We start from the raw sequence: 13,661 nt of genomic DNA, 5'->3' as shown, positions 1-13,661 counted from the left end.
ATTTTTATTGCACACTTGTTTTCTGTGTACATACATTTTATTAAGTCATACACCTTACCACCAAGCCCACTTTGGAGAATTTTGTAGAATATCCCTTCGTGCCAAATAGAATCAAATGCTTTTTTTAAAGTCAATAAAACAAGCAAAGATTTTGCCCTCTTTTTTTTGGTGGACGTGTTTATTAATTAGTGTGTGTACGGTGTATATATGGTCAGTAGTGCGATGGTTAGGGAGAAAGCCAATTTCAAATTTACATTTTTTTCTTGAAGAAAGGTTTGAATTCTTGAATTCAAAATGCTACAGAATCCTTTCCCAAGTTACTGTCTACGCAAATTCCCCTGTAATTATTGGGGTCTGATTTGTCTCCGCTTTTGTGGATAGGGGAGATGAGCCCCTGGTTCCAGACATCAGGGAAGCAGCCAGAAGTTAAAACCATGTTGAACAATTTAAGCACAGCATTTTGCAACTCAGGTGTGCTGTTTTTCAGCATTTCATTTCTGATGTTGTCTAGACCACAAGCCTTCTTTGATTTATGAATGAATTTGAATTGGACACATCTCATAGGAAGCAGAATTTGAAATGAATTTTAATTTAAGGAAGTATAATTTTAATTCAAAAGCAATTCAAATCAATTCAACTGAGACGTGAAAGATGAAAGTCTCATTCATTCTGAAAAATATTTTATCAAAAGGATATGCCTCTTAATAACGCAAAGAATACTCAGAGTCGATATTCACGTAATAATAAGGAATTCCCCTCAAACATTCCTTGCCATTGACCCCAGTGTAAAAGAGCCAACTTCATCATACATTTTTAGTTATACAGAAATAACAAAGCATGACGAAAAGCTGCTGTGTTGTTCAATGTAGATGTTATCAGATAAAAAATCCCAACCGTACGGTTTGCAATGCTCCCACGTAGGGAAATAGAGCCTGCGAGAAGAGCCTTGTGGGTTCAGGCTTTTCAGCGTGGGAGAGTGGGAAATGTGGGGAAGCTGGTGTCCAAGTAGGCTAAACGTAGCTATGTGAGTGGAAAGCATCACAGGTAAGACATTTATCTTGTTTAGTATAGTTTGTTTGTAACTCCACTCACTACTTCATTTTTTGACCCTTATTTTACCAGGTAAGTTGACTGAGAACACATTCTCATTTACAGCAACATCATTTTCCTGATATTTAAAAACATTAAGTGGAATTATGAATTATTATATACAACCCACATGACAGTAGAGGGGGAGTTCAGTGGTGCCCAACAGAGAGGCCCATCCGCTGCATAAGACAGCACGCACGCACGCACACTCACACGCACACACACGCACACAAACTGAGGGAAGAGAAAAACACCACCCACTCAAAATGGAGCAGGGCTGAGTGGCATACTAATCCTGGGGTTAAGGCGGGAGATCCTGTGCTGGTAGGATACAGGGACACTCCCGCTGTCACTCAGCTAGCCAGCCAGTTAAAACAGGTGCCGAGCCACAGAGTCCACCCACACACAGGTCAGTCACACACACCTAAAGGTCCACCAAAATGTTGCTTGAAATCACCATGAGGACTCTGTGCAGCCAAGGTGAAGTACAGATGAAGATTTTTTTTTTTAAATACTGCTCGGTTAAGGATTTTTAATCACAGGTGATTTCAGAGACAACGTCTCAGTTACTAGTTTGATGAGCAGGTAAGGTAGGATATTTATTTCTCTCAGGTGTAGGAGGAGATTGCTGGACTGACTCACCCGCCTATGCTGGAAGTCATCTTGTAGCCTGTTCAGGGTCGCAGTGGTGGAGAGGGGCCTTTTAATCGTGAGGTAGACATTTGTGAATTAACCTGTCAGATAAAGCAAGATTAGCAGTGAAATTACAGTACATGGCCTGAAACAAAAAAATAGTCCACAGCCTCCATCCCTGAAGGGCAGTAGCACCCAGCCCAGCCTTACCTCCTGTCTAGCCGACTCTGTGGGAGGATGAGGAGTGTGGTGTAGGATGAAGGTCCAGTCTGTGAGGAGACACTGTGGTGATGGCAGAGGTCTGTGTGCCCACTAGGGGAGGAGGGGTTGTTACGAGAGTCACAGAGAGGATCCTGTGTCAAAGGCCAGCGGTTGTCAACGGGTCCTTGCTGAGCTGAGCTTTCCGCCGGGTTCGGTTGTGGACGTACCTCATGACAGCTACATCGGATGCTCTAACTGGTTACAAAACAGAAGACATTACATTAGTAAACCTTTGGAGTTTTCTATTTATTCAATTCCAAAAGGTACTTGTGTACCCTAGGTCCTTGTGTCTATCTGAAATGAATGATTGGAGAAATGTTACATGGAGAAAATTCCACCTAGCATATCAGTGGCGCTGTATTTCTCATGTGCCTAGGAGGGGAAGGGTTTAGGGGTCAATTTGGGACTGGCTGTAAATCACACTGGTTAGTACAGAGCAGAGGTAAGCACTTACCGATCACATGGTTCGTCGGAGTCGCTACAGCACTACAGCAGATACCTTTTTCTTCTCAGATCTAAAATAAGAAAACGCACATGGCATTATACCCTGAAACATACACAAACACACAACATTATAGTCTGTAAACAGACACACAAATAACCTTACACACAGACGCACATATAACCGTATACCCTTAGAGATGACACACGATGATGGAACAGCTGATTCAAAGAGACAGATGGGTCACAACAGCCACAGCCTCACATACGCAGCCGAAAACTGACATGATAAAATCCTTGTTTAGACAGCGATTAGCGATCCTAATGATACCTACTTCTGCCAATGCAAGGAAGTCTACAGTAGAGCTTGACTGACCAATAGAAAATCACCAATGGTGAGCTTCCCTAAAATGACCAGTATCATGATTCATCCCATTCTGACCCAACAGATAGCAATACCTGGATAGAACAAACCATCAGAGTTGGTGTTCAACACATTTTATTTTAACTACGAACACATTTTAGGATAGAAAGAGCGAAACAGAGACATTGGGGTGTGGTGGCTGTGGCTGAGTGTCTAGGTGAATGATGGGAGTGCCTGATAAGAGGGGGGCGGGCCAGTGTCACAAGCCATTGACTTTCAGCTATGCCCATTTTGCTGCTCTCTGCATGTGACAGATACATTTGACCTACACAGGCAGCATGACCCACAGGCTCTCACACAAAAACACATCACATAACACACAGAGAATAAGGTCTCTGTCCATAACATAAGGTTACAGGTTTAATGAACTCTCAACGTGACCATGTATGTAAGCAGCAGCACGTTACTGTCCACATTTTGTAGCCTTGCAACAAGGGCGTATTGGACACAGCTGTATATGTCGTTAAATATAAATTACATATGTCAAAACAATAAAATAATGTGCACAGAATTTGAAAGATATGGTCATTCTCCGGTGGGAAAAAATATAGAAAAAATGTAAGTGTTCACGTACAGTAGTATAAGCGAGGGATGGCAACAGTTTATCAAAAATACAAACGGTATTCGATCACTTGTTGTGTGTTAATTTGAGAGAAAAAATATTGGGCTTATTTTAACAATGAAAAAGCTGTCTAAATGTAATTAAATTATCCATTTGACATTGTAACATACAAGGATATACCATGATGTTTGAAATTCTTAACTTAATAAAACATCAAACTTTTGAATGTAGTTTTTATGACGGTGCGTTGAACTACCTGCTGCACATTTAGCCCATCAGGCAGCCCTGACAATGATAAGCTATTTTCCCCTCTTCAATTAACGATTACAGGCATGCACCTAACGGAGGTTCCACAAGACCTGACACAGATCAATGCAAAATACCCAGCAGAAAACATTATTCATACAGAATCCGTTCAAATGAAATGTATTTGTCACGAACACAATTTACAGCAGGTTTAAAAGTTGCAGTGAAATGCTTACAGCTTTATCACGGCAAACATCAGACTTCTCTTTCATGATCTACTCAAAGCATATTTAGAACTTTTTATTATAAAAAAAATAAAACATAAAATACTGTCATATGAATAATATTGTGATTTGATATTTTGGCCATATCGCCCAGCTCTAGTTCCTTAGGATTACATAATTACAGATAGCGTAAATAGTAAACAAGGCCAGGCACCACACCCTAATCCTTTCTCTTTATATAGGCCTATATCAAAAGTAACCTTTACCTGTTGAATATAGACACATATAATGTAACAAGATATGCAAATGAGACATACACTATCGTTCAAAAGTTTGGGGTCACTTAGAAATGTCCTTGTTTTTAAAGAAAAGCTAATTTTTGAAATAACATCAAACTCATCAGAAATACAGTGTAGACATTGTTAATGTTGTAAATGACTATTGTAGCTGGAACCGGCAGATTTTTTTGTGGAATATCTACATAGGTGTACAGAGGCCCATTATCAGCAACCATCACTCCTGTGTTCCAATGGCACATTGTGTTAGCTAATCCAAGTTTATCATTTTGAAAGGCTAATTGATCATTAGAAAACCCTTTTGCAAATATGTTAGCACAGCTGAATTCTGTTCTCCTGATTAAAGTATATATCAACAACGTCGCTCTTGCTGCGGGTGATTCCCTGATCCACCTCTACGCAGACGACACCATTCTATATTCATCTGGCCCTTCTTTGGACACTGTGTTAACTAATCTCCAAACGAGCTTCAATGCCATACAACACTCCTTCTGTGGCCTCCAACCGCTCTTAAAACGCTAGTCAAACCAAATGCATGCTTTTCAACCGTTCGCCCACCGCACCCGCCCGCCCGACTAGCACCACTCCCAAATATACCCTCGTAAAACTGACTATCCTACCGATCCTCGACTTCGGCGATGTCATTTACAAAATAGCTTCCAATACTCTACTCAGCAAACTGGATGCAGTCTATCACAGTGCCAGCCGTTTTGTTACCAAAGCCCCTTATACCACCCACCACTGCGACCTGTATGCTCTAGTCGGCTGGCCCTCGCTACATAATCGTCGCCAGACCCACTGGCTCCAGGTCATCTATAAGTCTATGCTAGGTAAAGCTCCGCCTTATTTCAGCTCACTGGTCACAATAACAGCACCAACCTGTAGCACGCGCTCCAGCAGGTATATTTCACTGGTCATCCCCAAAGCCAACACCTCCTTTGGCCGCCTTTCCTTACAGTTCTCTGCTGCCAATGACTGGAACCAATTGCAAAAACCGCTGAAGCTGGAGACATATTTCCCTGACTAACTTTAAGCATCAGCTGTCAGAGCAGCATACCGATCGCTGCAGCTGTACACAGCCCATCTGTAAATAGCCCATCCAACCAACTACCTACCTCATCCCCATATTTGTTTTTTTTCTGCTCTTTTGCACACCAGTATTTCTACTTGAACATCCTCATCTGCACATTTATCACTCCAGTGTAAATTACTAAATTGTAATTACTTCGCCACTATTGGCCTCTATATTGCCTTACCTCCTTACTTCATTTTCACACACTGTATACAGATTTTTATATTGCATTATTGACTGTACGTTTATTTTATTCCATGTGTAACTCTGTCGTTGTTTTTGTCTCACTGCTTTGCTTTATCTTGGCCAGGTCACAGTTGTAAATGAGAACTTCTCAACTGGCCTACAAGGTTAAATAAAGGTGAAATAAAAAATATATATACAAAAAGAGACTAAAGCTTTATAGATGGTAGGCAATTAAGGTCACAGTGATGAAAACTTAGGACACTAAAGAGGCCTTTCTACTGACTCTGAAAAACACAAAAAGAAAGATGCCCAGGATCCCTGCTCATCTGCATGAATGTGCCTTAGGCATGCTGCAAGAAGGCATGAGGACTGCAGATGTGGCTAGGGCAATAAATTGCAATGTCCGTACTGTGAGACGCCTAAGACAGCGCTACAGGGAGACAGGACGGACAGCTGATCGTCCTCGCAGTGGCAGACCACGTGTAACAACACCTGCACAGGATCGGTACATACGAACATCACACCTACGGGAAAGGTACAGGATGCCAACAACAACTGCCCGAGTTACACCAGAAATGCACAATCCCTCAATCAGCGCTAAGAGTGTCTGCAATAGGCTGAGAGAGGCTGGACTGAGGGCTTGTAGACCTGTTGTAAGGCAGGTCCTCACCAGACATCACCGGCAACAACGTCGCCTATGGGCATAAACCCACCGTCGACATACCAGCCAGGACTGGCAAAAAGTGCTCTTCACTGACGAGTTGCGGTTTTGTCTCACCAGGGGTATGGTCGGATTCGTGTTTATTGTTGAAGGAATGAGCGTTACACTGAGGCCTGTACTCTAGAGCGGGATCGATTTGGAGGTGGAGGGTCCGTCATGGTCTGGGGCGGTGTGTCACAGCATCATCGGACTGAGCTTGTTGTCATTGCAGGCAATCTCAACGCTGTGCGTTACAGGGAAGACATCCTCCTCCCTCATGTGGCATCCTTCCTGCAGGCTCATCCTGACATGACCCTCCAGCATGACAATGCCACCAGCCATACTGTTCGTTCTGTGCGTGATTTCTTGCAAGACAGGGATGTCATTGTTCTGCCATGCCCAGCAAAGAGCCCAGATCTCAATCCCATTGAGCACGTCTGGGACCTGTTGGATCGGAGGGTGAGGGCTAGGATCATTCCCCCCAAAAATGTCTGGGAACTTGCAGGTGCCTTGGTGGACGTGTGGGGTAACATCTCACAGCAAGAACTGGCAAATCTGGTGCAGTCCATGAGGAGGAGATGCACTGCAGTACTTTATGCAGCTGGTGGCCACACCAGATATTGACTGTTACTTTTGATTGACCCCCCACCCCCTTTGTTCAGGGACACATTATTCAATTTCTGTTAGTCACATGTCTGTGGAACCTGTTCAGTTTATGTCTCAGTTGTTGAATCTTGTTATGTTCATACAAATATTTACACGTGTTAAGTTTTCTGAAAATAAACACAGTTGACAGTGAGAGAACGTTTCTTTTTTTTGCTGAGTTTACATCTTGTGATAACTGCACTGCGACTCTGCACTGAACAAAAATATAAACACAACAATTTCAAAGATTTTACAGAGTTACAGTGCAATCGGAAAGTCAAAACTGTCAAAACTGTTCGCTGCTCTGGCACCCCTATGGTGGAACAAGCTCCCTCACGACGCCAGGACAGCGGAGTCAATCACCACCTTCCGGAGACACCTGAAACCCCACCTCTTTAAGGAATACCTAGGATAGGATAAAGTAATCCTTCTAACCCCCCCCCCTTCTAAAAGATTTAGATGCACTATTGTAAAGTGGTTGTTCCACTGGATATCATAAGGTGAATGCACCAATTTGTAAGTCGCTCTGGATAAGAGCGTCTGCTAAATGACTTAAATGTAAATGTAAAATGTATTCAGACCCTTTGACTTTTTCCACGTTATTATGTTACAGCCTTTTTCTAAAATTGATTAAATAGTTTTTTCCCCTCATCAATCTACACACAACACCCCATAATGACAAAGCAAAAACTGTTTTTAAGAAATGTTTGTATAAGCATTCAAACCCATACTCAGCACTTTCTTGAAGCACCTTTGGCAGCGATTACAGCCTCGAGTCTTCTTGGGTATGACGCTACAAGCTTGGCACACCTGTATTTGGGGAGTTTCTTCCATTCTTCTCTGCACATCCTATCAAGCTTTCAGGTTGGATGGGGAGCGTTGCTGCACCGCTATTTTCAGGTCTCCCCAGAGATGTTCGATCGGGTTCAAGTCTGGGCTCTGGCTGGGCCACTCAAGGACATTCAGAGACTTGTCCTCGAAGCCACTCATGCATTGTCTTGGCTGTGTGCTTAGGGTCGATGTCCTGTTGGAAGGTGAACCTTCGCCTGAGTCTGAAGTCTTGAGCTTTCTGAAGCAGGTTTTCATCAAGGATCTCTCTGTACTTTTCTCCGTTCATCTTTTCCTCGATCCTGATTAGTCTCCCAGTCCCTGCCGCCTTAAATGGATGGTGCCAGGTTTCCTCCAGACGTGACGCTTGGCATTCAGGCCAAAGAGTTCAATCTTGGTTTCATCAGACCAGAAAATCTTGTTTCTCATGGTCAGAGTCCTTTGGGTTCCTTTTGGAAATCTCCAAGTGGGATGTCATGTGCCTTTTACTGATGAGTGGCTTACCTCTGGCCACTCTACCACAAAGGCCTGATTGTGGAGATGGGAGAACCTTCCAGAAGGACAACCATCTCTGCATCACTACACCAGAGGAACTCTGGAGCTCTGTCAGAGTGACCATCGGGTTTTTGGTCACCTCCCTAACCAAGGCCCTTCTCCATTGATTGCTCAGCTTGGCCAGGCGGCCAGCTCTAGGAAGTCTTGGTGGTTCCAAACTTCTTCCATTTAAGAATGGAGGCCAATGTGTTCTTGGCGACCTTCAATGCTGCAGAAAGTTTTTGGTACCCTTCCCCAGATCTGTGCCTCGACACAATCCTGTCTCGGAGCTTTACGGACAATTCCTGCGACCACATGGCTTGGTTTTTTGCGCTGACATGCACTGTCAACTGTGGGACCTTATTTAGACAGGTGTGTGCCTTTCCAAATCATGTCCGATCAATTGAATTTACCACAGGTGGACTCCAATCAAGTTGTAGAAACATCTCAAGGATGTTTGATCAATGGAAACAGGACGCACTTGAGCTCAATTTCGAGTCTCATAGCAAAGGGTCTGAATACTGATGTAAATAAGGTTAAAAAAATATATTTATACATTTGCAAAAATTTCTAAATCCTGTTTTCGCTTTGTCATTATGGGGTTGTGTGTGTAGATTGATGAAGAAAAAAAGACTTAATACATTTTAGAATAAGGCTGCAGTGTAACAAAATGTGGAAAAGGGGAAGGGGTCTGAATACTTTCCGAATGCACTGTATATGGTAATCAGTCAATTGAAACAAATTCATTAGGCCCTAATCTATAGACTTCACATGACTGGGAATACAGATATGCATCTGTTGGTCACAGATACCTTAAAAAAAAGGGAGGGGCGTGGATCAGAAAACCAGTCAGTATCTGGTGTGACCACCATTTGAATCATGCAGCACGACACATCTCCATGGAAGAACTGGGACATTTTCAGCTTCCAGGAATTGTGTACAGATCCTTGCGACATGGGGCTGTCATTATCATGCTGAAACATGAGGTGATGGCGGCGGACGAATGGCACAACAATGGGCCTCAGGATCTCGTCACGGTATCTCTGTGCATTCAAATTGCCATCAATAAAATGCAATTGTGTTCGTTGTCCGTAGCTTATGCCTGCCCATAACATAACCCCAACGCCACCATGGGGCACTCTGTTCACAACGTTGACATCAGCAAACCGCTCACCCACAAGACATCATACATAATGTCTGCTATCTGCCCGGTACAGTTGAAACCGGGATTCATCTGTGAAGAGCACACTTCTCCAGCATGCGAGTGGCCATCGAAGGGGAGCATTTACCCACTGAAGTCAGTTACGACGCCAAACTGCAGTCAGGCCAAGACCCTGATGAGGATGACAAGCATGCAGATGAGCACTGCGTTTGGCAGTTTGTGCAGAAATTATTCGGTTGTACAAACCCACAGTTTTATCAGCAGTCCGGGTGGCTTATCTCAGATGATCCCGCAGGTTAAGAAGCCCGATTTGGAGGTGCTCGGCTGGCGGGGTTACATGTGGTCTGCATTTGCGAAGCCGTTTGGAAGTACTGCCAAATTTTCTAAAACGATGTTGAAGGAGGCTTATGGAAGAGAAATGAACATTAAATTATCTGGCAACAGCTCTGGTGGACAGTCCTGCAGTCAGCATGCAAAACTTGAAACATCTGTGGCATTGTGTTGTGTGAAAAAACTGCACATTTTAGAGTAGCCTTTTATTGTCCCCAGCACAAGGTGCACCTGTATAATGATCATGCTGTTTAATCAGCTTATTGATAATCCATCCACCTGACAGGTGTGGCATATCATGGCAAAGGAGAAATGATCACTAACAGAAATGTACACAAATTTGTGCCAAAAAAATTAGAGAAATAAGCTTTTTGTGTGTATGGAACATTTTTGGGATCTTTTATTTCAGCTCATCAAACATGGGACCAACATTGTACATGCTGCATGCTGATTTTTCTTAGCGTTAAGGATCCCAACTTTGTTTAAACTTTCACACCCCTAGTAAATAAAATAAAATCACATTTTATTTGTCACATGCGCCGAATACACAGGTGTAGACCTTACCGTGAAATGTAGACTTATAAGCCATTAACCAACAACGCAGTTAAGAAAATATTTACTTAACAAACTAGCTAGCCAGTGCTAGCTAACATATTCATGCTTTGACTATTTCTCTCTGATTTAGAAGATATCGTTGCCCAAACAACATGCTGATCTAGGCCTACACCAGCACTGGTATCAGGCTGTATTACCTAGCAACGTTTGAGCTGATTTTTTACATTTAGCTAATTAGCTAACTAGCTAACTAGAAATTAGCATTAGCAGCTAACACAATTTATTTTAGTCACAACTTTCTAAGAAAAGACAAACTAGCTGTTTGCAGACAGTATGATACGAACTAATAGTGTAATTATAGAACACTTGTGGATTTATATTCAGAAGCAAAGTGGAAATCAGCATCATTGTCACCACATCTTGTTGCATCTGACCATGCAGACAGAGTGAACGGCACAGCAAGTGCTCGAGTGACAGGGTACAGGGCTTGGTATAGGAAGCGCATGGGGAAGCGGCATCCAGGAGGAGCGGGAGAGACGACTCAAGTAGGAAATGGAGTAAAGTATAAAAAAATATGTTACATGCGCCGGAGTGGTGTATCACATTACAAATTGAAATACTGTTATTAAAAAGTAAAGTAAAAACCCAAACCGGTGCATGCATCAATAACAGTATATATAGTAAAATACTAATGCTGCCCAGGCCTATAAGGTTACTATGCCTTTTGCGGACATTTTTCTAATTTGATTCTCTTTTTCCAGACTGTAACAACCATAACAGAGGGTGTAGAATCCATAAGTCATTTTTCGTCTCTAAAGTAATAATGGAAATAACAACTTTAAAAAAAATATTGTTTTTGTGCTCAGCCAAGCCTTTCCTTCGAAATGGCTATCCATTTTATGACCTAAGACTCCTCTAAAAGCTTGTAAATTTCATACAACATCCATAACGCTTCGTATTTGCTTTATTTCTCCAACATGCCAATATTTAGAAGTTAGCTTTTTAGGTATAAACACCCTCCTAGGGCTACTATACACACATAAAAGTTTCATTTATATTTTTTGTAAATTCTTTGACACATTAAAGTTGTGATTTTGCGTGCAAGTCTGGAATCGCCACGAAGAAAAACATGCAGACAGAGCATGACGTGAGAGCAGAGGAATGATAGGGAGCAGGATTAGGGTTAAAAAGCTACAGCAACATTTCTGTTTCTTCTAAAATAACAACAGTTGCAGTAGCAGCAGCAACACTAGCGGTAGCTACAGCTAAAGGCTGTGCTTGTATAACTATAAGGTCACTCAGTGCTTCACTGATCCGCTGACACAATGACCTATTTATCTCCTCCTTCACCTTTAACTTCATCACAGCTCCACAGGCAGCCAATAACAGAGCACTTTCAGTCACCATGAAACCCTGAGCAGCCAACCACTGAGCAGAGAAAGTCACCATGAGCCCTGAACAGCCAATCAAGTCCCTAACCAGCATATCACAACATTCAAAAGCCAATTACACAGTTAGCAAATGCATCCTGGCTTCTCTGGGGCAGTAGTGAGACAAGAAAAGAAGAGAGAGGGAGACATGAAGGATAAAATGAAGGACATGGAAAACGAGAGGGTGGAAGGGGAAGAGAAATGTTTTTAAAAGTAGCCACTCATCAATCACTGAAGCCGCAAATTTCCTGTTTCTCCCTCGTATACATTGAAACCGATTTAATAGACCTCCCAGGCAGGAGCCCCCTCATCATTCCATAGTAGCCTCAAATACAGAGCCTATAGGGAGGAGGTCAGAGACCTGGAAGTGTGGTGCCAGGACAACAACCTCTCCCTCAACGTGAGCAAGACAAAGGAGATGATTGTGGACTACAGGAAAAGGAGGGCCGAACATGCCCCCATTCACATCGACGGGGCTGTTGTGGAGTGGCTCGAGAGTTTCGAGTTCCTTGGTGCCCACATCCCCGACAAACTATCATGGTCTAAACACACCAAGAAAGTTGTGAAGAGGGCACGACAACGCCTTTCCCCCTCAGGAGACTGAAAAGACTTGGCATGGGTTGCCAGATCCTCAAAAAGTTATTCAGATGCACCATCGAGAGCATCCTAACCGGTTGCATCACCGCCTGGTATGGGAACTGCTCGGCACCCGACCATAAGGCGCTACAGAGGGTAGTGCATATGGCCCAGTACATCACTGGGGCCAAGCTTCCTGCCATCCAGAACCTACATACTAGGCGGTGTCAGAGGAAGGCCCAAAAAATGGTCAAGACTCCAGTTACCCAAGTCATAGACTGTTCTCTCGCCCTTAACGTTACCGGAGCGCCAAGCATAGGTCCAAAGGGCTCCTTAACAGCTTCTAACCCCAAGCTATAAGACTGCTGAACAATTAATCAAATGGCCACCCGGACTATTATTTTTAACTTTAGCTAATTTAGTAAATATTTAATTCTCTATTTTCTAATAACTGCATTGTTGGTTAAGGGCTTGTAAGTAAGCATTTCACGGTAAGATCTACACTTGTTGTATTCGGCGCATGTGACAAATAAAATTAGATTTGATTAGATTTTTCTCCCACTTACAAAATCTCACTCACCAAACCCTTTTTCACCAATTCTCTTTCACAGGCATTGTGCTGATGTGCTGTGTGTGTGTGTGTGTGTGTGTGTGTGCGCACGCGCGCACTGTCTCAGATGTAGGTCAGAGGAGCTCTGAGGATATGACTCATTCTAAAGTGGATCCTTGGCGCAGCTCGTCGTCACGCGCACCAACGCATGCATCGAGACGCCAGCATATCGTCAGTGCCCATCAGCAACCCCATAGCAACCCCATAGCAACCGCCCGCGCCATACATGGTAAAAATAGCTCAGCTGAATTCCTCTACAGCTGAGAATTGCTCCATCATGAGTGCGCATCCCCCTATTCTATTATAGAGCAGAGAGAGACTCCCTTTATCTCTGTTGGAGGCTGAGCTCCCCCCTATGATGGTCTACCTACCGCAGAGAGAGGACCTACCTCCATACCTCCAAGACCTTCGCTAGAAAAATTAGAAAAAAAGCATCAATAGTACTGTTTGTCCATCTTGAGACACTGTAGGCAGTATGCACTTCCTCAAAATAGTCTGAATTTATCTAAGATAACTCAAGAAATCGGTCATTAATTTTGACATTTTTGCCAATAAGATCTCATTGAATGACAACAAACACTTCACTGAAGAAGCCCTACTGTCGACCAATCACCAACGAAGGGGCATAGACTTTGGCTATCGACTTCAGGTTGCCTAGAGACATTGTGTGTGCACGAACAACATCTTGGTGTCATTATACTCTTAGTGTGCTCTAACATATGGACCTTCTGAAATACACATTCACATGAATTAATTAATTTAACATTCAAAAATATTAATATGAATCAATCTCAAAAGTACCCTTTTTGATTTTAAGACGTATTGTTTGGAACAATATCTACTCTATAAGTACATAA

The 13,661-nt window shown here is 42.9% G+C and overlaps 1 protein-coding gene across 1 annotated transcript in view; it reads right to left on the bottom strand.

The window, feature by feature from the left end:
* clocka (clock circadian regulator a) overlaps window positions 1-13,661 on the bottom strand; it is a 60,190-nt gene that overhangs the window by 25,935 nt on the left and 20,594 nt on the right. The window contains exons 3-5 of the mRNA XM_029750806.1: window positions 2,438-2,498; window positions 1,933-2,178; window positions 1,732-1,823 (exon numbers count right to left, since the gene is read on the bottom strand). Coding sequence (XP_029606666.1) covers window positions 1,732-1,751 — 20 coding nt within the window. The 5' untranslated portion in view covers window positions 1,752-1,823; window positions 1,933-2,178; window positions 2,438-2,498. The remainder of the gene's footprint in view (window positions 1-1,731; window positions 1,824-1,932; window positions 2,179-2,437; window positions 2,499-13,661) is intronic.

The sequence above is a fragment of the Salmo trutta genome, chromosome 4, assembly GCF_901001165.1.
Source record: "Salmo trutta chromosome 4, fSalTru1.1, whole genome shotgun sequence".
NCBI classification, from domain to species: domain Eukaryota; kingdom Metazoa; phylum Chordata; class Actinopteri; order Salmoniformes; family Salmonidae; genus Salmo; species Salmo trutta.
This window is presented reverse-complemented; position numbering and strand designations above follow the sequence as displayed.